Below are 25,700 nucleotides of genomic sequence, written 5' to 3' on the forward strand. Positions count from 1 at the left end.
GAGTAAGCACATGGATGCTGATTCTACTTCCCTCTGCCTAACAGCATCAGCTCCCCAAATTAAAAGGGCATAGCACCTTCCCACTGGGTTAGTTTTCAGAACCTACCCTGGCCACCCACCCCTGACTGCCCAAACTGAACACTCAACATTTCTCTCCCCATTCCAGATAACAACTGCACAGCTTTCTCTCATTTCTGAGCATTACTGAACCTTTCCTCCTGTTCTTAGTTCTGAGGGCAGACATTTTCGAGCTTTTAGGTTTCATTTAATGAAAGCAGCCTTCCTTTAGACCTGAGTAAAAGATGAGAGGAAAAAGGTCTTCCTCGGTCACTTGTTCAACGGGATAGACATTCAGCAACATTCACACCAGTGATGCCAGTGCAGGAAAACTGTCAGAACCCTCACAGGTCTGTGAGGGAGAGAAAAATGACACAGGGACAGCCATCAGGAGGACAAGGCAGGGATCCAAGAATGGAGGGATTCCCGAAGGGCCTGTCTGCCTAGTACAGTGTAATCCACAAAGAAGGTCCCTTGGTGCAGGACGGGCAGAGCCTCTGGCTGGCACTGCCCACTCATGCCCAGCTGGACGGCTCAGCCCTCCTGCAACCACTCACACTGGGGACGGTTTTGAGCAGGTTTTGCAGTTCTGACAGTAAAAATATAACATTCAGTATATCAAAAATACACAATAAAATAGTAAAAGGCTGCATGGCACTGCAATGCATTGTTACTTCAGTAAAAACTGTGGTCATTCTTATAGCAAAAGTCCTGCATCTCCACCAGCTTTTTGAACACCAGAAAAATAATATCTGATTATCAAAAAACATTTCCTCTCCCGTATTTTTTTTTTAAAAGGAAATTTGTTTTGCTATTCTTGAATATGCCATCCTCAGTTATTTCTTCTTTACCTCACTATGTTTTCAGATGCTTACTTATCCCTCTCTTCCCCAGATTCCAGAAAAACCCCAATCCTGAAAAAAAAACATCAACTCTGAGCTGGGATTTTTTCTGCTAGCTCGTGCAACAGCACAGTCAGCTAAAGAAGGGATCAGGACTAGATGGAACAGTAAAAACTTGTGGTAACAATGAATTGCAATCTTTAAAGTTACTCTTGCTACACAGTGCCAATACATTCTAAAATAAATGAGAACTGAGTATACTCTGTTGTAATAAGTTGGTTTTTAAAAGTCTATTTAAAATATGCACTTTGTTTAAGTATGTACATTAAAACACACTGTATTGTAAATGCATTTCTGCATTGTTCCATGAATCCTCCCAGTCCATCCAAATGGCTTTTAGAAGAGTTGCTGCTCAGGTTTGCTCATCTTCTGAGGAAGCAGACTGAAGAATGCCAAAAAGAAACATGTTACTCATGAAAAGGAAGCCTTTGTTTGCAGCTGGGTTCTGAGGCTCTCCTGTCTTCATCCTCTCTCACATTATTCCAGGTTCTCTTCATTGGAGTCAGATGAGGGGCAACAACATCACCATCCTAGTAATAAAAGTCAGGGAACATTAATGATATTTGCTTTCCATTCTAAAGCAGAGAAAAAGCAGCTCAGGCCTAATAGAAAAAAATCAATACAAGGTCTCAGAAGCAGCAGATTGGTAAATAAGCAGTAAATCAACAAATGCTGCTGGCTGTGCATCCCAGAGACAGAAAATGGTGTAGTCAGTGGTGGCCTCTGGTGCCTGTCTCAGAAGCCATCACCATTGGCAGTCCAGCTCTTCCTAAATTATTAGCAGCAAACCTGGCAGACCAACAGGCTGTATCCTGAGCAAACAGAATCACTGAAGTGTCTCCTCTGACTTCACCACAGCACCTCATTTAGGGTGCTGCCATCGGCCTGCCCTGGGTGCTGGGATCTGCCCTGCACTGGCTAAAGCAGGCAAGGCTGGTACAGCAGGTCTGAGGCAGGAGGGCTCATCCTGCTCAGATACAGATGTTAATCTGTGCTCAGGCACTGCCAACACAAACTACCAGCTCTCCAAACTCGGAAATAAGCTGGTGAGAAGCCCTTTGCTGTGCTCTGCAACACGCCAGGGCCTACAGGATGGATGAACTGAAGAATTTGCTTACAGGACACAACCACACTCTACAAGGACAAAAGGTTTGTTGCTTGATTCATTTGTAAAAAGCCCTCCTGAAATTAGCTGCTCTGAAAAGACAGACGCCAGAAGAATGACAAGAATGAGCCTTAAACAGAGCTACTGATGCCTGGAGCTGGGGCTCCAGCACGTAAGGACACTCATCCTCTGGGGGGGTCTCACGTCAGAGGATGCAGCTCTTTCCCCAGAGGACACTCCACAGCCAAGGCCAGGTTGGAAGGAGCTCTGAGCAACCTGGTCTAGTTGAAGGTGTCCCTGCCCACAGTACGGGGGTTGGAACCAGATGATCTTCAAGGTCTCCCTCCAACCCAAACCCTTCCAAGATTCTATGACACTTGTAGGTGTCTCTAGCACTGCTTCAGTGAAACCAAAGAACCTCCAGGTGGGAGCCCTGATAAAACCAGGAGTTAGGTCGGTGCCACAAAGGCAAGACCTGAATGTCAAAGCTATTAATGAAAAAGCAAGCTTATGGACAAAGATGAAGAGCAAGTAAAATAACAAGTGAATTTGTTACCTGTGGTTTGGTGAAATCATTCTGCATACACCACTGAATAAAGTACTGTTTTGCAGCTGAAATAGTATGTGGATCCTGACTTTTGTAATAAACCCGGATAACCTGCTCCGTAAATGTTATGGGTAAAAACTTTGAAACCTTTGGAATAAAACAGAAATAAGCTTTAGTATTTTTTGGAATCGAGAGTCCAAAAAATTTCAAATTTTTTATCTGCATACAAAAGGAAAGCAGTAAGAAACATCCCTCCATAGTCCATGAGCTCCATCCAAAACAATTGTGTTTTTCTAACTCCCAGTCTATTCCAGTTAAATACTGTCCATGTGCAAAGGCTGTCATCCTACAACACGCACTGAAGACCTGCAAGGTCATGGATTCCACCACCTCTTCACAACCTATGCAAGAACAACCACGCAGGACTGTAAATCACTTCCCTCACTATCCGTGACGATGCTTTTCAGGAACCAGCTGAGGAAAATAAGAGACTACCTGTTCTTTACTGATGTTGACTGCCTTGGAAGGATCAGCCTTGCAATAGAAGTGAACGTTATCAATGGGATTCTGTTCTTTCATTCCATAATCCATGTTGATAACCTTGCGTGTAAAACAAAGAAAACAGCATTTGTTAATGTTTGTCTTTAGTTTTCTCGCAATAAATACAAAAGGCTGCACTATATACTCCTGAAAATGACAGCAATCAAATAGAACAGTAATTAACAAATTATTACTTAATAAAACAATCTCATATTTATTTGTATTTTGTAGCTTTACTTCCACCACCTCTTTGCTCTGAAGCTGCCAGGTGAATATTCCCATTTAGAGCTCCCAGCTGCGCTCTGAAACACTCCAGTTCCCAACACTGGACCAGGACTGGTCCCTTGCCAGCCTGGGCCTCCCCAAAACACACAACCTCCAGAGGCAGCAGCAGAGCTTACAGCTATAAACACGAGGTTTACACATTATTATCTACATTGCCTGGTATACCAATAGTTCAGTGGTCAGCAGGGAGGTGCCCACTTCTTCACAACTTCAGTCTGTGGGACAAGGAAAGCCCAGGTAAACACTTTAAAGGTCCATATCCAGGGAAGTGAACCTTCCATGCAAGGGAGCTTTAGAAGTGACTCGTGCTGCACTCCATGGACAGACACCGGCCAGCCCTGCCCGGAATTAACCAAGCACAGGGATTAAGCTAGTGATCCTTGCAGCTCACTACACAGCTCTCCTGTGTCTCAGGCTCTCTCCTCCCCACCAGTGCTGACTGCAGACTGAGCTGTGGCACGAGGTGCTTCCTGCAGCAAACCCCAGGACTGCCTGCCCTGCAGGTGCAACACCAGAAGCCCTGAGCCACTGTGCCTGTTTCCCTCCCACTGGGGCCACCAGGTGACCTGCCTTGGTAGCCAACAGCTGTGGTCCCCAGGCTGCTGCCATCGACACCCACGTACCAAACCCCTCAGGATTCCTCACTGCTCCTTTTCAGAGCAAGGACAGCCACAGGAGAACAAATTTGGCACCGGGAGCAGTCCCCAGACGACAGCCCAGTGAGGTGAGGCTGCCCACTGCCTGTGCCTCAGGCCTTCCCACCACAGCAAACCTCCCCAAGGGAAGCTCGTTGCACTCAGACCCTTAAGCTGCACCAGGACAGCAGTTCCGAGGCACCCTGGAGGGTTGTTCTTTCACTACAAAGGCCCTGCAATGTGTCTCCAGTCTTCACTAAGGTACACAAGGCCCTCTGTGACTGAGAAGTTTTGACTTGAACCCGTTCTGAGAGGTATTTACATCAACTATGAAGTTCTCAGCCTTTAGCTCCACGTCTGGAGGATCCTTCTCTGGCTTAGAATTAGCAATACCTTCTGCCAGGCCATTACTCTGCAAGAAACAAAAGATGAACAGAAGATTACGTTTATGCACTCTCAGGTCTAGATGAAGGCAATAAAACACACGACACAGGATGTCACTAAACTAAAGCTTTTAATTCCTCACAGCTTGACAGATTGTTCTTGCAGCTTTCTGGTTGTTCCAATCACTGGAACTTGCCTTAGAACTTGCCTCCAAACTACTTGCCTTAGCCACAAGTTCTGTAACAGTTTTTAGAAACTAACCAAGCTTATATAATTGAGAAGACACAAATTCTGCCAGCCTGTGGAGGAAGAGTTTAACACCTGACGATGGGGCAGGGGGAGAGCAAGAGTGAGACGTCCAGGATGCTGAAGTGTGAAGGCAGAAAATAAGTGCCCTCAACCAACTGTTTTACCGAGACAAAATTTTTGCAACTAAGTTCTCCAAAGTTGAATACTAAATACTAAATGTTTTTACTGAACTTTTTTTTTCTTTTTAAGAAGGGTGGCAGGATCTCACCCTCTAATAAAGCTTTTATATCTATACAGTGAAATATACAAAAAAACCCCCAAGAGACAGACAAGGTCAGTAAGGTCACTGATCACTATAAAAAACCCAAAAACCCAACACAAAAAAACCCACAAAAAGACCAGAAGCAGGGAGTTCCTATGCAAACTTTGGAGGGGATGGTGATCTACTCGAAAGCTGAAACCCACAAAGGGGGGTTTGTTTGGTTTCTGACACAAAGGAATATTCCCTGCTGACACCTGGGCCAAGCAGAGGAGCAGAGTGTGATGGAGATAGAGAAAAATGGATGGTCAGCAATTTTTACAGGGACAGAATTCAGAACCTTCCACTGAAGGACATTACCTTTACAATTTCCTTCTTTGTTTCAGGTCGAGTCTCTCCTAAAAACTTGTATAACTCGCGTCGTTCTATTTTACGCAAAATTTCTCGTGCCTCCTCCAGTTCGGGATGACTCGAGTGCAGAATTTCCAGGTAGATACTGTCTGCCAAAGTTGCATTGATTTTTGTTAAGTATTTTACAATCCAGCGTCACAGCAAAATGCACATGCAGGGACAAAGGTTAAGGCAACAAGAAAAACTGCTCCTGCTGGTTCAGGAAAGGTATTTTCAGGGAATGACTGAACTAAGTCTGACAATGAAAAGTCACAATATCATCTTAATTATCATCAGATTCTCAATGGTTGTTGGAGGAAAAACTAGCTCAGTTCTCATCCTTGCAATATATTTTGTTATTTCACTGGAAGTTACTTTCTCTTCCTATTGAGCCAGTCTTGTTCAGCAGAATATCCTAAACCCGAGCACTGAGTGGGTCAGGACTCGGATACTCTGTCTTGTAAAAAAATAAAGACCTGCCAGTAAAGTTTCAGAGTTTCTCAGACTTTGGATGCCAGCATCAAAGTCCCCCCTCATGTCTCCACATGACAGTGACATGCACAGTGAGTTTCCCGTCATCAATCTTAGCACTGAGACAGAGGTTTCTTTTGATGTGGCTTCTCAGCAGGAAGGTTATTTCTGGCTGTCCCAGAGACTGCTGCTGCCAGGATGCTGCTGGCTTGTCACAACCACCACACTTCTCCGTGGCTGTTCACATTCCCTGGCCAGGAACACCAGGGCAGGCCTCGACACACACTGCAAGCACAGCCCAGCAACGCCCGCCTGGAGCTGACGCCGGCCGAGAGAGCTCCCAGCAGAAGCACCCTGTGAGCCATGGACCAAAACACCTTCAAGTGAGGATTGTTTTCCTGGGCCAGGTCAACCAAAGTCAGGAACTTCTCCACGAGGAACCACAGACAAGGTCTCTTCAGAGAGAGCACAGATAATGCAGGAGAAGTAAGAGGTCCATGAACATCTCTGCTGTGCAAAAGCAGTAGTGACAAGGAACAATTTGCTGTCTCAGCCTTTACTACAGCTATGATCTACTGCCAAATCAGGAGCCAACGCATTCAAAACCAACAGTGGTTCTTCACCCATCTTGGATGAAAGCTAAGGAGCTTTTTGCTGCAGAACCTCATACAGGTTCATCATTTGCAAAGGTCCACAAGGTAAGTGGACAGTTTCACAGGAGCATCACTCACCATGGACTGCTGAAACAAGCCTCTCAGGAGCCCCCAGGGTGCAACCACTAAAAGCAGGAAAGGAAGTGCCTTGGTTTAAGAGGAGGAGAACATACTCGTCCTCCATGATCCACGGTTACATCTGGTGTTGGCACATTCCTCACATTACTCTCCTTGCTGTTCAACCCTCCTGGTTGAACAGGACAGTCCTGCAAGCAGCTGCTTGTTGTGGCAGACAGAGCATAGTCCTGGTCTCCTTGCCCTGAACTGTGCTCCTCACCAGGTACTGCAGGTAAGCAGGCAGTTACAGTAGGACCCTGGTGCTGACCTGCCAGCACAGCTGATCTTACAGACCAGCCAGCCCACAGGAACAGATCCTAGCCCATGAAGAACTTCATTTCAGTTCCTTCCTTTCTGCCCAGCCTTCCCCAGCCCAGCACTACAATTCACGCTCTCCAACAGCTACTGCCCCTTAAAGCCAGCCACTTCTGCTGCCCTGAGCAGAGGTGTGCAGTGACAGAGGGGACATGCAGCTCCTCACCTCAGTAAAACGCAGCAGGGCTGCGGTCAGGCTGCAGATGCTGTGGCAGATGGAGAACTGCCAGCAGAAGGCCTTTAGCATGACAAAGGCTAAGACACACAGGATCCTTCACAACAGTGCCTTCAGGCTCTGTCACTTTGTCCACGGACCCAAGATGGAAGGCTGTGAGTCTCTCTGTTGGCCAGCCAAGGCTTGGTGATGGAACCTCTGGGAAGCTGCCTTGGGAGTCCTCATGAGCTGTAGTTGACAGGTGCTACAAGAGCTGCCACTACTCAGGAGCACTCAGAGCACTCCTGAGCAGGGCCTGCAGCATCCTCTGCCCTGAGCCATCCTCACACCCTGGGGCCGCAGGATCAGCCTGCCCACACTGGCCTCCTCCCCCACACCTCTCAACACCAACCAGAGGAGCACTGGTGGCCTCACAGCACAGGCCAGGAGGGGCAGGTAGGGCAGCAATGTCTCAAGCAAATCAAATCAGACCCCAGGGGAGCCCTTGGGAACAGCTTCACACCACAACACACATCCAGTACTACTCTGCCTGACAGACCTGGATGTTGTATCAGACCTGACTTATATCCCACCTGTGACAAGTGCAACACACTCAGGGCCCAGGCAGGACCTTCTGACAACACTGCTGAGTTTGAACATATGCAGAATGTGAAGTTGCTGCTTCTCCCTCGACATGGAAGTAATTTAAACCAGAAGGTCTTGCTCTCCCAGCAAGATCTGAGAGCCCAGGCAGAGAATGGCCCATGCCTGCCCCACCTTCTGTGCAAAAAAGCTATAAACCAGCATTTTAACAGGTTCTCAGGTTCTTTTACTTTACAAAAAAGAATGTTGAGATCTCATACCAGTTAGCTTAGTGTAGGCTTCCATGTCCTCCATTGCTGTAGAAATCCGATACACTTTTCCTCCAGAGCCTCTTATTTCAAAATATTTGTCTGCTTTTTGAAAGGCTTCTGTAATCCTAGTTTGAGACAAAATTAAGACTTCAGGATAACACTGTTCTGGAACACCTTATTGCTCAAGAGTCAAAAGAGAAACAAATTAGTATGTTATAAACAAAAACCAGACAATACCGCATCCCCAGCACCCAGCAGATGCTGCTCACACTGCAACATCTCCTGTTTCCATGCTGTCATCGCACATTTCAACAGAGATTTACTGAGAACAGGTTCAGATCAGACCATAACCTTTAGAAGAATGAGCAAGTTCACTCTGTTCTGCTTCAGACTGAGTTTAACACTGCTGAGCCGATTGCAGAACCCTGCGGGACAGCGACATGGCCACTCAGCTGCAGCGAGGCTGCCTCACACACAGGCACATCCCTGTACAGACACCTCGCTCCACCAGCCAGCTGAGAGGATACAAAGCACTGTAAAGGGAAAGCATCACAAACAGGCTGTTTTCAGGTGGGAAAAAATTGTGTTCTAAAGATCGAGTTCTTCCAGAGTTCCCTGTGCTTCACTGTCATTTCCAGCTTGGACATTCTTTTGGAAAGGCTGTTATAATTATGGGAAGCCAAGGACTAAATTTCTAAACTAAAAAATATGTTTTACTTGTCATATTTAGTTACTGTCAAACTTGAGCATTTTTTGTCTGAGTTTTAGAGGATCCTTAAACCAGGAGCTGAAGTCTACAAAATGAAAACAGTCCCAGTCACTCCTGTACTGTGTAATTCTTAATCATAGAATCATAGAATCATAGAATAGATTGGGTTGGAAAAGACCTCCAAGATCATCAAGTCCAAACCCTGATCCAACTCCAATTACTATATCATGGCACTAAGGGCCACATCCAATCTCTTTTTAAAAACCTCCAGGGATGGTTTTTCACCTTTTAATGTTCCTTTCTTCTAAAGCTGGCAGACAAGATCCTAATGAAAATATCCGATTTTCAAGAAAAGTAAAAAAAATAATGTTACAGGGAAAATTCTATAGACATCAACAAGATAGGTACAACAGCAGGTAGCCAGCTGAGTTGGTCCCAAACAATTCATGCATTACATAAACACAAAGTCAGGCCTCAGCTGAACTACATAATAAGCCTGCTTATTACCTTACTCTGTTAGTAACCTTGCTCCAATTTAAGCTAACTGGTCTCTAACTTGCAGATAAAGATTTGACCTCAGCTGTCAGCAGTTAAAATGGCTTAATCACACCCTGGTCTGGTGCTTCTTCAGGGCTTTAGTAATTTTCCTCTGATTTAATTTCCTGTGGAAGAATGTTTTTGTCCTCCTCTCTTTGTTTTTGTTTGCTTTGTTAATCACAGACCCTATGATACCCTAAGCATTAAGTCTTTCCACAAGAATTTGCTTCTATTCTATGTCACACCTTATTGATTATCTTAATATTCCAAATGGATGTGGATTGTTTCAAGAATTTAAAATTAAATGGAATGCAAAGAAAGGAAAATATACTTGCATTAGTTCAATGATGTTGCCAGTCTTGTGCTGGTATGCCCTCCGGTGCAGGGAATTCCGGGTGTGGAACATTTCATACAAATTTCCAACTTCCTGAATCAAAAAAACCCAATCCGCTTTTACTTTTGACACTGTCTTACTTGGAAAACTGAAACAATCAATCAATCAAGTGAGTTGTCTCCTTCCATTTGCAGCATAGAGCAGGATGATTTTTATTCCCAATTTACAGATTTTGAAGGAGACCTCCGGCCCCCAGGGGAGAGCAGAGCGCTGGCAGCGACCCCAGGGAGCCCAGGCAGAGAACAGGACCTGCTGCTCCTTCAGCAGCCCCTCACCAAAGCCACGCTCACCTCTTGCTCAGGAGACCTGGAGCATGATCATGCAGAGCTGACAGGTCTGTAGAGTCTCCCCTGAAAGGACCTGCCACGAACAGGTGGCTTCCCTGTCCCTCCCTCCCTCCAACCACCACTTTGGGAAAAGCTTTCAGAGCAGCAACTTCTTCCTCTCTTGGGCTGCAGCAGCTCTGGGCAGCCCCCAGACCCCTCAGCCCCTGGGTGCAGCTCCCCCCCATCCCCTCAGTGCTTCCCAGCATCCCTCGGCTCCCACACCCCCTTACCTTGTCCCTGGTACAGATGTGCTTCTGGTTTTTCACTTCACAGACCCGAGTTAAGAGAAGAAGTCGCTTATAATCAAAATTATTCGGGATCCCCAGGTGATGGCAATCCCTAAAAATATTCCACAGAGAGCTTTAACTACACGATCGTCTTTGTACACAGTGTAGCATTTTTACAGCAGAAATTCATAATAAAAACTGTAAAATTCCTACCTTGCAAAATAATCCCACTTGTCAACGTCAATGCCGTTCTTTTTGTTAGCTACTATCTCATAGAGGAAACTTTTCTCCTTTGTTCGACCACGGTAGGGCCACTAACAGGGGGAACCAGGAAGAAAAACAATAAGAAATTAAAGTGTGCAAACAACGTCAAAACAGTTTTTGTAAGACAGTGGGAATACAGTTTGGCTTTGCCTGAGATAAACACTCAACACTGGGGTAGCAAAGTACACAAAGACAAGAAAAGAGCTCCCAGAAGCTGTCAGGCATTAGAAATCCAGAACTAGGAGCTGTCTTAGGATCTGAGGAAGAATTAAACTCTTGAATGCAATTATTTCATAGCCCATTCTATTAAAACAAAGTCTGCAGCTTTGAAAAGTCAAAAAAAAACCACAACATAGCAACAAAGAGGGGAAAAGGCCGGAATCATTTAATCCTCAGGGAATTAGACCTGCAAACATGTCACTGTCTTGCAGTCTTCTGCAATCAACTATGCAACTTGACAGAACAGAGTTTTAAAACACTTATTTAGATGCATTTTTCCTGGTATCCTGCTGGAAAACAGGTGTGGAATCCAAACAAGGAAAACCAGGCGTGGGGTAAGAACCTGGTACGAGGTCAGCGGTTGTGGGAGACCGCAAGATTTGTGTGCAAATGAGCCCAAGGGGGTAAAAATCAAGCTGCAGATTTTGATCCTCGTCCTGTAAGATCTCAGACTGAATTTCATTCTGCCGAGTTCTCTGTGTTTGCCTTTGGATTGCTGGAGTACACACGGCAGAACTACCCACTCCTGCAGCAGAAAATAACAGGCAAGTGTGAACATTTGCGGGCTACTTGTTTGGGACAACATACAATTTCTGATTAGTACCAGATTGTCCTGACAGATCTCCCACTGACTTCGGCTGCCACCAGCTCTTAATTCTGGTGGCAACTGAATGAGTGTCCTTGAAGGGGTGACAACAGCTGTAAAGTATAAAGCAAGGAGAGAGGACTTAAGTCTTTCATGGAGTTGCAATGATTAACAATCACCATCTCTTTCTTCCTTGTCTCTTCAGGCAACTCATTTCTTCAAGTCTTATCCCTGCCTCTATGTACTGCAATTAATCCAAGCATTTTGCTGCTGTCACCAAAGTGATGTGGCTCTGGCACTCGGGCCATGCTTCTGATTGCTCACTGCCTTGTCTCTGCCAGTGCTCACTTTTGTAATGCAGACTGAGGGAGCTTGAGGGCCTCCTTTTCTCCAGGCTGAGCCCCCCCAGCTCCCTCAGCTGGCTCCTCATCAGACTCGTGCTTCAGATCCTTCCTCAGCTCCACTGCCCTTCTCTGGACACACTCCAGCCCCTCAATGCCTTTCTTGAAGTGAAGGGCCCAGAACTGAACACAGAATTTGAGTTGTGGCTTCAGCAGTGCCCAGCACAGGAGGATGGTCACTGCCCCTGGTCCTGCTGGCCACACTGTGGCTGATACAAGCCAGGCTGTCACTGGACTTCATGGCCACCTGGGCACACTGACGGCTCACGTGGACCAGCACCCTCAGGTCATTTTCTGCCCAGCCACTTCCCCAAGGCTGGAGCATTCCATGGGATTGCTGTGACCCAAGTGCAGGACCCAACACTTGGCTTGTTGAGCCAAGGCCAATTGTATGAGGTTCATCAATTCACCATGTCCAGATCCCTCTGCAGAGCCTTCCTACCCTTCAGTAGAGCAGGACCTGCCTCTCCTAAACCCAGGCTGGCTAAGCCTGAGTCCCTGTTGTCCTGTATGTGCTGCATGATGGCACTCAACATGGTCTGCTCCACGACCTTCCCCAGCACCAAGGTCAGGCTGACAGGCCTGTAGCTCCCTGGATCATCCTTCTGACCCTTCTTCTTGTAGATGAGGTCACATTTGCCAGCTTCCAGTCAACTGGGACTACCTGGGACTACTGGCAAATGTTGGAGAGTGCCTCGGTGAGCACTTCTGCCAGCTCTTTCCATACCCTTGAGTGGATCCCAATCATCAGTTAGGTTCACCAAATACAAATAACCTTCCAGAGCTCTCCTCTAATCTGAAGACTTTTGGTTAAGAATTCTCAAAGAGATGTAAGGACACAATACAGTGAAGCCATTACCTCCTGCCAGCACTGTAAGAAATAAACACCACACTCCTCTAGCACCAGCTGTGACAGGATTCTCAGAATTTCATGGGGATAAAAACAACACATAGCAGAAGCCAAAATTATCTACTTTCAGCAAAATTAAGACATTTATTGGGATATCCACAGGAGTAGTACACTGACTCACCGATTTGTCACAAGCAGTTTCATCTATAGGTCCTCCTATTTGTTCCTTGATAAAGAGCATATCTTCTTCCAGGACAAGACCATATGACTTCATGACTTCTTCTAGTTTATTGGAAGCTATAAGGTGCTCAAACATTTTAACAGAAGCAGTTTCATGCTGTGAAAAAAACCATCCAAATGTTGTATTACATGGTTTAAGAATCTTTCCTGCAGTGTCACAGCTTTGTCCCAAGCAGCATCACCGCCTGGCAGGGCACATGGGCAGGCTGGTGTGAAAGTGCAGCACCTGGGTGATTTTCTACTTATCCTGCATTAAACAAAACAGGAAATCACCCAGCCTACAGAGTCCAGAAACACACTCCTCAACAGAGAGCTGTTAATTTTGGATTTTCACAAACAGCAGTAAGGCAGTTAAAATGATAAAACACAAAATAATTCTGCTGTTTTGAACTCTGCTCAAAATTTCTGGAAGTTTGAATTCTAAGCACTGTGTTGAATAGTCTTGAGCTAAAATATTAAACCAGAAAGGAGGCTGCCAGTTGGTCTTTTGCATCTGTAAAATATATTCTACAGAAAGCTCTCAATATGCATTTTAAGGCATAATGCTGGCTAGAAATGATCACTGCAGTCCTAACAAATTCTGCCTCTTCAGAGTCACACTGTGAGCACTGACAAGAGTGAGACAACTTATTTCTGTGTCAGCCAGGTGACACCTGCAGGAGAGAAATGCAGGCATCCACACATGGATCTCACAGAAGCACACAGCAGTCCAAAAGCACTTCTAGGGCAGAGATGGACAGATATATCTGTCCTCACTTTTTCTGCATTGCCAGTAAGGTTCCACCTGGCTGTGCTGAGGGAGCTGATGTTCCCCAGACATACAGCTGAAGACAACAAGGAAGTCATCCCAAGATTGGGAGACAACACTGGTTTTCAATCAAGCCAACAAAATGATGCAATAAAGTAAAGCCAAGTGATCACCACAGTCTCACAAGCCATGGCACTCTTTAAAGATTAATTATTTTGCCTCCAAAACTCTGAGGTTTGTATTTTTACTTTAAAAGCGAAAAGCCTACCTTCCACTTCAAATCTGGACGAGCCATTGGAATAAATCTTCCATCAAACATGTGTGAAAATGGCCCATGACCTTAAAAATATATATTACACAGGTTTATTCTGAGACATGGCTGTGAACAAAAAGTTTTTTGAGCAAGTGAAGGATCTGAATTCTCTTGTATTTGACTTGATCTAGAAACCTAGACTGAAGGGACCTTAAAAATCATCTAGTTTCACCCCCTGTCATGGGCAGGAATAACTGCCACTCGACCTGTTGCTCCAACCCCCATCCAACCTGGCCTCAAACACTTCCAGGGATGGGGGTGCAGTCACAGCTTCACCTGTGCCAGGGCCTCACCACCCTCACAGGGAACAATTTCTTCCCAATATCACACCTAACCCTGCCCTCCAGAAGTGTGAAGCCTTTTCCTCTTGTCCTATCACTCCAGACCCTTGTCCAAAGTCCCTGTCCAACTCCCTTGGACATCCTTTTAGGTGCTCCAAGGCCTCTCCAGAGCCTTCTCTTCTCCAGGTGAACAGGCTCAGCATTCCCAGCCTGTCTCCAGAGCAGAGGGGCTCCAGCCCTTGGAGCATCTCCACGGCCTCCTCTGGACTCACTCCAGCAGTTCCCCATCCTGGTGACGCTGGGGGACCCAGAGCTGGAGGCAGCTCTGTAGGTGGGGTCTCACCTGAGCAGAGCAGAGGGGCAGAATCCTCTTCCTTGTCCTGCTGCCCACGCTGTGGGATGAGCCCAGGACACAGGGGGGTTTCTGAGTGCCTGTGTCAGTGGTCCTGCCCAGCCTCTCATTCATCAACCCCCCCAGGTCCATCGCCTCAGGGCTGCTCTCAATCCACTCTCCTCCATCCTGTATTTGTGCTTAGGATTGCCCCAGTCCAGGAGCAGGAGCTTGCCCTTGGCCTTGTTGAACCTGTTGGCCTGTCCAGGTCCCTTCCCTCCAGCCTGTGACTGCACCCACAACACTGAGAACTGTGTGTCAGCTCTGAAGAAAACAGGTAGTTAAAAAATAACTGTAATGATTTTTGAAAAGGCCACTAATTTTTATTCTGAGAGGTTTTAAGAGACCTGAGTAAATCACAGAAGGAAGTGAACACTTCAGCCACTGAGGGCAGAACTCTAACACCATTTGGAAGCAAGACAAACACTAGCTAGTGGAATTGTCTCCACAGAAGTACTCCAGACCAAACAGAACAGATAAAACCTGTCTTGGAATATGGCCATGCACTGAACAGCCCAAAACAGCTCACAGTTCTGATCTCACAGCCAGCTTTTCATCCTGGTCAGCTTTCAAAGAGCAACAAGCCGTGTCAGGTGTTCCTTACCCAAATCGTGGCAAAGCCCAGCAATTTCCACACAGAGGATGTCTCGCTGGGTTATATCCAGTTCTGGTTGTCTGTCCTTTAGCGTACGAACCAGACATCCTGCTAGGTAACCAACCCTGATGCAGGAGAAAGAAAAGGGAATATAGCAGCGGTTTAGGCTGAACAGAAAAAGAGCGGTTCCCCTATTCTATTTTGCTCAATTAAGCTCTTGTATGAGAGGAACCATACAGCAAATATCCAAACCCTGATCTGAATCACAGAAACAAATTATTCCCTGTAGTAGAGTTTTAAGCATCAGTAACACATCTGAAAGCAAAAAAGCATGGGACACCAGGCCCAAGAGACAACAGCATCCTACAGTATTTCATAACACACAACCCCGGAGCAGCTGTGCAAGGGAACAGCAGTGCATCACTGACAGCGTGGATCTCAACTTACAGGAATCCTTGAATTCCAGTCAGGGCAATTGCAAAGGTCCACAAGAATCACCAAAGCATTTGGTCTCCTGGCCCTTGTAAAGAGCTAAATAACTAAGGAATTTGTATTCCCTTGGACTTTGTAATTTTAAGTTGGTTTTGCTTTAATCTATGTTTAGTTTAGTGTCAGAGAAATGAAGATGAAAACCCAAGAAAATTAGAAAACAGCTGAATCTGCACCTGGAGGAAATAGTTTAGGAGGCCCCCACACTTCAGAAAACTCAATAAGAAATTGTTTTTCTAGAGAAGCAAAATCAATAAGGAATTGTTTAAGTAAAGAGGAGTCTCAGATTATCTTTAACCGATGATAAATGAAATGCCTTAGTAAGGACTTCAACCAACCAGACAGAAGACCAGAGGTCAGCAGAAATTAATCACACGTGGTCGGGAATTTGTCAACGTGGACTGGGTCGCCCACAGGACACGAGGAAGACCTCGGTGACGACCCCCAGGGAGGAAGGCACAGCCCACTCCTTAAACTCCTGCCGGACTAAGGACACCAGATGGCAGCCTTGCTCCATGGAAAGACAGCGGGATGGAGGAAGAGGAGGAGGAAAATTTGTCCTGAGTTGGGCAGGACTTTGGGTGGGAGCCTCAGATGTTACAATGTATTTAAACCTCGAGAAAATGTGTCTGGGTGGGCATGATAAAGCGAGAGCAGCCCCAGGACCCTTACTAGTTTAAGCTTTAAAACTTAAAATTTTGACTGGGGTAACATAAAGCACTCACAGTCATAAATTAACATTATTCTTAGGATAAAAAAGGATAGGGATAAACCTAACACTGATCCATCTCGTAGGTTTCTTTATCTGTCTTTATTAAAGGAAGTTCCAGGGAACAGCCCATAATCACATGGGATAGCCAGAGACATTCGTGAGACCAAAACTGCCACCACAGCAGTTTTCACCAGTGCCCCTTGGCTGGCTCTCCACAGCAGGGGAGCCAAACTCAGGGCAATCCAAATGCAAGAGAGGCACGTGCCAGAACCACATCCTTACCCAATGGAGTGTTCAAAGCGGTTGTGAGAGGCTCCTGGAAACACAAAGTAAGTGCCACCCAGCTGCTTGATGTACCGGAGGCGCTGGAACTGAGGAGTGTCGATGATACGGACAAGCAGGGGATGTATTTCAATGTGCCCATGAATAGGATCGTTAAAAACCTACAAAAGCCAAAAAATAGTGTAATTAACATGTAACATTTCACCTTGAAAAGAAACAGGCAGCAAGGTAAAGGATATCCAGAATGGTCAGGTTATTTGGTGGGAGAGGTTGTTCATCTTCTGTAGAACTGCCATGTACTGCCAACCCTACACCGAGATCTATCACAGAATCATAGAATGGCTGGGGTTGAAAGGGATCTTAAAGATTATCTTGTTCCAACTCCCTGCTGTGGGCAGGGACACTTTCCACTAGACCAGGTTGCTCCAAGCCCCATCCAACCTGGCCTTTTCAAGGCACAGGGCATCCTCTGCACAACATATTTATTTCAGAGAACTACTCAAGCTTGACATTAAAAAAGATAAAGCTGCCTATTTCACATAGCAAGGGAATTAAAGTCAAAATCTCTAAAACTGTTATCTGCACCTATGCAATGCCAAACCTTAACACTTGTGAAAACTGCTGTCTTTATTATCTGCTATTCCACCCAAAGCAATGCATGACCGAGATATCCAGCAAAAAGTGTTTGGCTTTGACATTGTTCATGAGTTTTAAGATCAAATGAAATTTTGCTGAGTGGAAAGGATGATGTTACCTTTCTCATAAAACAAAATGCAAGATAACTGAAATATGAAATAAGTACTCATAAGCACACATTTTAAGAGACATCTCAGTAACTGCAGTAACTCAGTAGAGAAGGTAAACACATTTAATCCTTGTCTTCAACCAGCAGGTAAAACCATTCCATCACACACCTATCTGGGTAAAATACTGCAGCAAATAAGGTTTTCCTATGCTCCCTACCCTTGGTCACTGAGCTGGGAGGGCTCTGGCAGACGTGCAGATTACTACGGAATGCGCAGCCCTGGCCCCAGTTAAACCAACACACACCACTGGGAGAAACAGCTGGACACGGCAAACACTGGAAGAGTCTGTCAACCCAGGCCTGGGGCAAAACTAATAAAAGAAACCAAGGGGAGGCTCCACACAGAGGGCTGTGAAAGCGGAGCTTCTCAACACGTCAAACAGCTCTTCTGCTCACTCAATCCCTCACAACCTCCAGGTGCCCACATAAAGCTCCCAGCTGATGACTTAACAATTCTGCTGGTTAATGTGGTTTTTCACAGACCACCACGACCAAGGGCTTGGAGTCTGCTGCTGTGTAAAGGCACTAGCTTGGCAGCCCCTGGCCAAGGGGAGGGAAGGTAGGACCTGACGTGGTGTCCTCCCAGCACGGTACCTTCATCACGTCCATGTGCTGCTGAGGCAGCTGCTTCAGGCAGGCCAGCACTTCCAGGTGCTCAGCTGGGCAGCTAGAAGGGAAAAAAGGACACTGAGAACAAAGTTTGCAACACATTTCCCTTTACAGTTTGCAGTACATATGGAATTACCTGTGCAAGCTCATATTACTCTGATATTCATTGACTCTTCCACGGGCTCAAGACTAACTTTTCCAGAAAAGTACTGAAAGCATTTATCCTTCTAAAGTCAAGTATGGAAGGAAGAGAACAAATAGCTACAGAAGTCGTTGCTGTGTAAGTGTGTAAAGCCGTGTAAGTGCTCCTCCCACTTATACAGAACTGAGAAATAAAACCACTATGAAATTCCCTAAAAAAACTGATAAAAAAATTGTGTAAGTCACATCTGAAGATAAGTCCTTTAAATTTATGGAAATGAAAACATGTAGTGCCTGAATAACTGATATTTTTTAAGGTTGAAAACTTCCTTAAACTAAAAGTAAGGAAGTAAAAACTAAAACTCAAAGTCCCAGTAAACAATTTGTATAAAAATTTCTTTCAGTTAGTTTCAGCTCTGTATGAAAAGTTTAATTCTGCCAAACTAATTTGAATTTTACACAAATTAATTTCAACTCCAACACCAAAACCACTGCAGTTTAAAACATCCTCTAATTTTGTTGAGAACTCATTCTTGTACTTTGCAAAGACATTTTGCTGTCATTTTTAATAAATTACTAAAGGTCTCCTTCACAACACACAGGTACTCTGCTGGAGCCACAGCAGTCTAAGAGCCCAGGCAGGATGAGTTTGGAGGGAGAGTTAATATGCTATCACACCTACTTTTAGTAACTCTTCTGCAAGCCTGGCCCTTGAGCTACATGGTTTCACTCAGTATGACAGCAAACACCATCATGAGGAAATACAATTCGTCCATTCTTTCCAGCGGTTAACCATCCTGAGATGGGTTTGACATCAGTCTTTCAGTGCTTTCACAGAAAGCAAGACTATAAAATGTCAACTATTAGCAAAAAACACTGCTTGATGCACTACATATTCTCACCCAAATGATTTAATAATTCACAACCCATAAAATATTAAAGGCATATGATGTTTGTTGGTGAGCACTGTTTGTCTTAACTACTTGTGTCCCTTTCCCTACAGGGAGCTCTCAGGCAGCAGCTGCTGCTCAGACTGTCACAAGCCTTTAGCTGGAGCACCTCTCCTATGGACACAGGCTGAGAGAGCTGGGGCTGTTCAGCCTGGAGAAGGGAAGGCTACAGGGAGACCTCATTATGGCCTTCCAGTACCTTAAGGGGACTTATAAAAAGGAGGGAAAGGGACTTTCTATATGGGCAGATAGTTCCAGGACAGGGGGCAATGGTTTTAAACTGTCAGAGGGCAGGGTTAGATGGGATATTGGGAAGGAATTGTCCCCTGTGAGGGTGGGCAGGCCCTGGCACAGGTTGCCCAGAGCAGCTGTGGCTGCCCCATCCCTGGAAGTGTCCAAGGCCAGGTTGGATGGGGCTGGAGCAACCTGGGCTAGAGGAAGGTGTCCCTGCCCATGGCAGAAAGTTGGAACAAGATGATCTTTAAGGTCCCTTCCAACTCATACAATTCTATGATTCCAAGACGAAAAGAACCACTGGTGGTGCTCACACCAGTCTGTGTTCCATGATACGAGTCAGAGAACAAGCACAACTCTGAGAGCAAATAAATCAACACTGTGACCAGCAACTACTAAACTAATATAATGGCCAGTCTCTTCGCGAACGAAGAACCGGGGAAGGTTTTTACACCTTCCAGCCTGCGCATTGGATTTTTTAGGTGAGACACAGTGTGCGCGGAACTGAGCCCACCCTTTAATCCTGAGGTTCATCTGCCGGGGCCAAGTGAGCTTGGACGGTGGCAGCGAGGTCCTCAGGACATAGACGGATTGCCTTACAGGGCTAATGAGCTCCATCTGCCCGGGGAGTGTCCTAACCGGGAACTGAACCCGGATCTGAGCGTTGACAGCACTGCAGTTTAGCCACTGCACCACCAGGGGCACTCACTAAACTAATATACTGAATGCTTGTAACAACTTTGTTTTAACATGCTCTGGTCAGATCGGTTATCTCAACCCTCTGTGCTCCAGGCTGGGCACTAAGAAGACTGTCATGGTTTAATCCCAGCCGGGAACTCAGTCCCAAGCAGCCGCTCGCTGCTCCCAGAGGGATGGGGAGGAGAATCAGGAAAAGCTAAAACTCGTGGGTTGACATAAAGAACAGCTTAATAATTGAAATAAACTAAATACATTGATATTACTGCTACTACTAACATTAATGAGAAGGGGAGAGAGAGAAACAAAACCCAAGAGAAGTGCTGCCAGTGATGCCCATCAGTCACTCACCACCCCTCTGATCCATGCCCAGCCCACACCCCAGCAGTGACCAGCAGCTCTCGGACACCCCACCATTACCACCCTGTTTCTACACTGGGCAGGAGGTTTTGTGGTACAGAACATCCCGCTGGCCAGTTTGGGTTGGCTCTCCTGGCCATGCTCCCCCTTCAGTGGCAGAGCACAGGACACTGAAAAGTCCCTGACTTGCAGTAAGCACCAACTGACTGAGCACCACCTCAAACATCAGAGCGTTACCAACCTGATTATCACACTAAATCCCAAACACAGCACTGGACCAGATCTGAGAAGAAAACTAACTCTACCCCACCCAAATTCAGGACAGGAAAGCAAACATCACAAGAGTGGTTTTGAATGAGCTGTAATGCTGCAAGAAGTACAGCAGTAGCAGCAAACATGGTGGTAACAATGCCCAAACAGGTAACAATGGCCCAAAAAGATACTCTGAGCCACACAAAGTACACAGGCAGGACTTGCTGACAGTTTTGAGACAGTGAGGCAGTGCAAAGCAGCACCTGGCACAAAGTGAGGCACTGCACTGCTGCACTCAGGGCACAGCCTCTTGGTTTGGAGCACCTGGTCACCTTTCACATGCCACAAAAATTCAGGAGCAAGGAGAAAACTGAAAAATAGCCAGGAACATAAGAGAGGTGCGTGGGCAGCTACCATCTTGAGAACCTACCACTGACTGCAAGTCCAGGAACAAGAGAGAACAGACACTCTGTACTACTGACATTGCAGCTGATATAAAACCACCCCCACAGACACTGTCCACAAAGAGTTTGGGTCAGAGCTGCAAGGGCTGAGAGACCAGCAGAAGGAAAAGGCCTGATGAGGGAGGCTGGGAAGTCCCCACCTGATGTCCCACATCAGTGCATGTCTTACTGTCCTGCCCTGCCTCCAGGAACATGAACTCGGTTTCGGTTCAGCCTCACAATGACAAAGCTCACTGTCAGTGTGGTCCTGGTGTGAACAATCACCTGGATGTTGCACCACAGAGACTTCCCCATCTTCCTTCAGATGGAAAACAACAGCAAGGATATCACCTGCAGCCTAGTCAGGCCCCGACACACAGATCCTGTGTGAGTACTGTGATGTTCCAGGGCTCTGCAGGCAGAGTTCTTCCAACAGCCAAAGCAGCACTACTGCTGGCTGCCTAGAAATAGTGAAAACTCACATTTCCTCATCCACTCCCCTCCCTGCTTTGCCCAAACCCTTCCTCCTTCCTCATGCCATGGCTGACAAGGACGAGAAAATCCCTCTCCTGCACCCACTAGGAATCTCACTTTTCCAGAGAGGTCAGCCTGAGAGCCCCATCCATCATCCACACTCAGCACGCTGCACGCCACACAAACATCCACTGCCAGGAACTCGAGAGCACCCAAGGTGCTGCCTCCAGGCCTGAGCTCTTCCCACGGAACATCCAAGAACACAGGGAACTAAAGACATGCATTCATTGCTGGCCTGTCACAGAGAAATTACCAAAGCTCCTGCAGGACACAGTGTGCAGTGGAGAGCAAAAGGGATAATTCTTTAGTGCCAAGTTGATATGTTTATGAAAATCAGTCGGCTTGAGCAATTTCTCATCCACTTCTCAAAAATTTCAGCATAAGAGAACTAAGATGTCAGATCTCACAGAAGAAAACCCACAAGCACATCATTCCATAACCCCAGCACCATCCACTCTCTACACCGAGAGCTCTTCACACCCTGTGCCCCCACTGCCAGTGTCCCACGCTGAGGGACTCCTGGCTACCCCCTCCTGCTGCCCACACTCAGCACCAACAGAGCGACCCACAGGTCTGACTCCCCCAGAACTGCCCATGGCCGGTGTGTCCGCACGGGCACCTGATGCTCAGCCAGCCAGGGAGGTGCTGGAAGCAACCAGCCTCCTGGTAAGTCCCAAACAGAAATTAGACACGTGCTTGTCAATTCAGACAATTACCCGCTACTTCAGAAATAAAAGCCTTCATCTGCTTTCCACAACACCACACCATGCCTATCTGCACACTTCAAACAGTTGCAGTTAGAACCCTTCGTCGAAAAAAAGAGAAACTAGAAATACCCTAACGACTCCTACACATCTTACCTCCTCCAAAGCACAGCCCTTCTGCCTTGTCCCCTTGAATCACACCAGCTTTTCCTTCCCTATAGATATCCACGCCCAGACACCCCGCCCTTCCCTTCCCACACCAGGAGATGTCTCAAGAGAACAGAGACGGGGCCCCTCATCTCCAGCACAGCGTGAGTAATGATGAGTTTTCAGCCAAGGAGCCAACCTGCACACCAAAGTCTTCAAGCCCCCAGCAGAAAGCACAGCTCTGCACTTGTGTGCACCAGCCAGATAACACACCCCAATCTGCCTCAGGGCCACCGACCACAACATCAGCAAAGAGCCTGAGCTCTTTGGTGGGTCTTGAGACAAATTTGGAGGAAACAGCGTAAACAAGGTTAGCAAAGCAGTAAAGAAAAGACATTCAAGATTAAAAAGCACCAGGAAGCACGTGGTGAGCAAACAAACTCACATCCCTGGAGACGGGAGCAAGAGGACCCTAGTGAGGCAGAGAAGGGGCAGAGGGGCCCTTCCGACACATCCATATCCTCTCCTGTTCCAGAAGAGCAAGAAAGCATGTTCACCACCAGACAGATTACCAAAGTTTTGAGACTAGTCACTCCCTCACTGCTGCGAACAATGTTTTCCACACCACAGGACAGCACCCAGTGCCCCTGTGCCCACAGCAGGTGACGGCTCCCGAACTGGCAGTGAGACTGTGCCAGGCTCCTGCTCTGCACAGCCCAGGGCTGTGGTGGCTCACGGTGCCCATGGCCTCAGCCACCGGCACGCAGGCCCCTGTTCTGCCAGGACACACACCAAAACCTCTTTTGCAGAGGCACAACAGAGGGCAAAGTGCCAGCACCTGCAGCAAGGTCGACCTGTCAATGCCGGCTTTTGTCCCAGGGAGACGGGTGACATCCGGCCTCCCCTAAGCGGCAAACACTGCTGGTAAACACTCCTGCTCTGGAAAACATTGCTGCTGCTGTCCTTCTGGGCTCGGAGCAGCAGCAACTTCAGGCTGAGAAGAAAGTTCTCCTCAACACCCCTGGAGTTCACATCGGTGGTCCCAGCAACACTCAAAAGGTCACTGTGCTAGCGGGGGGATTTTTATTAAAGCTTTTTTAATAGATCAGGGCTTTAGTTTTCCCACGCTTACTGGGCAGTGAGAGTCTCCGCCGTGGCCGGGACTATTCTGGGATCAGCAGGAAACAGGAACTGCTCCGGAGGGTCTGGGATCAGCCCCGCTGACCACCCTGCCCCCACTAACCCTAACCCCAACCCTAACCCCAACCCCCAACCCCAATCCTAACCCCCAACCCCAACCCCAACCCCAACCGCCCCCGCCCGCACAGCCGGCTGAGGGCGGCCCGGGCCCAGCCGGCCACTGTTTGTGCCGCAGCCGCTCCCCTCGGGCAGGGCCCGCGCTCAGCGGCTCCCGGGCCCGGCAGGGCCTCGCCGCGGGCTGTGCCACCGCCCCACCCCGCGCGGGCGGCTCTCACCAGACGCGGGTGACCTCGGGGGCGCAGGCCGGCAGCTCCAGCAGCATCCTCCCGGTGACTCCGCTCTCTGCAGGGCAAGAGAAGGGTCAGCGCCCCGGCCCGGCCCCCGCCCGGCCCCTGCCCCGGCGGGCCGTACCTCGGAAGCGGCGCAGCAGGCTGGGGTTGCCCACGCCGCAGCGGGAGAGGTGCTGGCAGAGCCGCTCGGTGTCCCAGAGACGGGGGTCCCCCCGGTCGGTGACCCGGGGGTCAGTGTCCCCGCGGTCGGTGTCCCGGGGGTCCCGGGGGTCGGGGCCGGGGGTCCCCTCGCTCCGCGCGCGCTTGGCGGGAGCGCCCGCCGGGCTCCCCATCGCGCGCCGCCACCGCGTGCGCCGTGACGTCAGCGGCGCGCACGGCCCCCTCAGCGCCCCCGGCCTGCCCGGCTGAGGCTGAGGCGGAGGCTGAGGGGGAGGCTGAGGCTGAGGTTGAGGGGGAGGCTGAGGCGGAGGCTGAGGCAGAGGCTGAGGGGGAGGCTGAGGCGGAGGCTGAGGCGGAGGCTGAGGCTGAGGGGGAGGCTGAGGCTCAGGCTCAGGCTCGGCCTGCAGGGCGGCAGCTCCCGGGCCCAACCCCGTCACGAACACCACACAGCGCCCAGCGCTGCTGCCCAGGGCACCCAAACCCCCGCTTACTCAGGAGCTCGTTCCCGAGACATCAGCGGTGGTGGGAACAGCTGCCCCCCAGCTGCTCGCAGGCGCAGGGATGGACAGCACGGCCATTGCAGGCACACACGGGGCTGGTTTTCACCCATCCTGTTCACAAGTAGCATCCCCGACACCCTTGAACACAGCTCTGCTGCCCAAGGCCCGAGTGCCACAAAGGCCCCACAGGGGCCCTGAGACTTTGGCTCCCCAGCACAGACCCCACAGAACAGGGCTGGCAAAATCCCCTCGACCCACCCTGGCAACCTTCTCAGAGCCGTGCCCGCCACACGCACAGCTGCCCCGATGGACAGGACACTGCACCAGCACAGCTTTGGCAGAGCCCGCTCGCCTGCTCGCTGCTCCCAGCGACCCCAGGGACCGAGGCTGTGCTCCCTGGGGACACCCTGCTGCTCCACTGCCATCACCAGCACCCACAGGACATCCCAGGGACCCAAAGGACACCTCTCAGCCCCCTCTGTGCCTCAGCAGTGCTGTGATGCCCAGTGCTGAGCTCACTGCAATGCTGCAGGAGCTCCCAGGGCGAAGGGTACGTGTTTTCTCTCGGCAGGATGCACACACATGTTGGGTTAACGTGGCCAGGCTTGGGGAGTGAGGGGGCACTGGTGGCGCAGAAGCTTCTCCCGTGTTGGGCAGGACCAGCTCCAGATGGCTCCAAGATGGACCCACTGTGGCACAGATGCAGCTGGGAGGGAGGAGAGAGAAGATGCGAGAGCAACAGGCCTGCAGGCACCAAGGGAAGAAGGAGGGGGAGGAGGTGCTCTGGGTGTCAGAGCAGAGATCCACTTGCAGCCCACGGTGCAGCCCACGGAGGACCCCATGCCAGAACCAGTGGAATGCCCTGAGGAAGCTGCAGCCCCTGGAGAGCCCACACAGGCGCAGGCTCCCAGCAGGAACTTCAGCCATGGGGGATCCTATGCTGGGGCAGGGGCAGAGCATGAGGAGGGAGAGACAGCAGGGACAAGGCATCATGAACTGAGCCAACCCCCTGTAAGGGGGATACTCTTGATTTAGATAATCAGTGGAGCATAGAGGGGTGAGAAAGTGATTGTGAAACCAGCCAGAGTGTTGTACAATGTAACTTTATTGTACAAGTTGACTGTAAGACCAATTGTGCCTTTAGCAAAGTTAACGGGATGTCCCTAGGGGTGAGGAAGGTGATGGAGAGGAAGAT

General features: G+C 48.4%; 1 protein-coding gene across 2 annotated transcripts; it reads right to left on the minus strand.

Annotated features, from left to right (window-relative positions):
• Nucleotides 1–231: 231 nt before the first annotated feature.
• Nucleotides 232–24,178, minus strand: SAMHD1 (SAM and HD domain containing deoxynucleoside triphosphate triphosphohydrolase 1). 2 transcript variants are annotated; one of them, XM_027888472.1, is made up of 16 exons: nt 23,968–24,178; nt 23,832–23,898; nt 17,881–17,953; nt 16,482–16,642; nt 15,008–15,123; nt 13,687–13,757; nt 12,612–12,767; nt 10,324–10,424; nt 10,114–10,222; nt 9,499–9,590; nt 7,927–8,042; nt 5,324–5,463; nt 4,394–4,483; nt 3,107–3,211; nt 2,621–2,758; nt 232–1,489 (listed from the first exon to the last, which is right to left on the minus strand). In XM_027888472.1, the coding sequence occupies exons 1-16, from the start codon at nt 24,176–24,178 to the stop codon at nt 1,367–1,369; spliced, it is 1,869 nt and encodes a 622-aa protein (XP_027744273.1). In that variant the 3' UTR covers nt 232–1,366. The 2 variants fall into 2 exon arrangements, with proteins under 2 accessions (XP_027744273.1, XP_027744274.1); XM_027888473.1 differs by lacking the exons at nt 23,832–23,898; nt 23,968–24,178 and adding an exon at nt 22,929–22,965.
• Between the last annotated feature and the right edge of the window lie 1,522 nt (nt 24,179–25,700).

This window comes from Empidonax traillii, unplaced genomic scaffold (assembly GCF_003031625.1).
Source record: "Empidonax traillii isolate 1590-97213 ecotype Southwest subspecies unplaced genomic scaffold, ASM303162v1 scaffold239:size738852, whole genome shotgun sequence".
Classification (NCBI taxonomy): domain Eukaryota; kingdom Metazoa; phylum Chordata; class Aves; order Passeriformes; family Tyrannidae; genus Empidonax; species Empidonax traillii.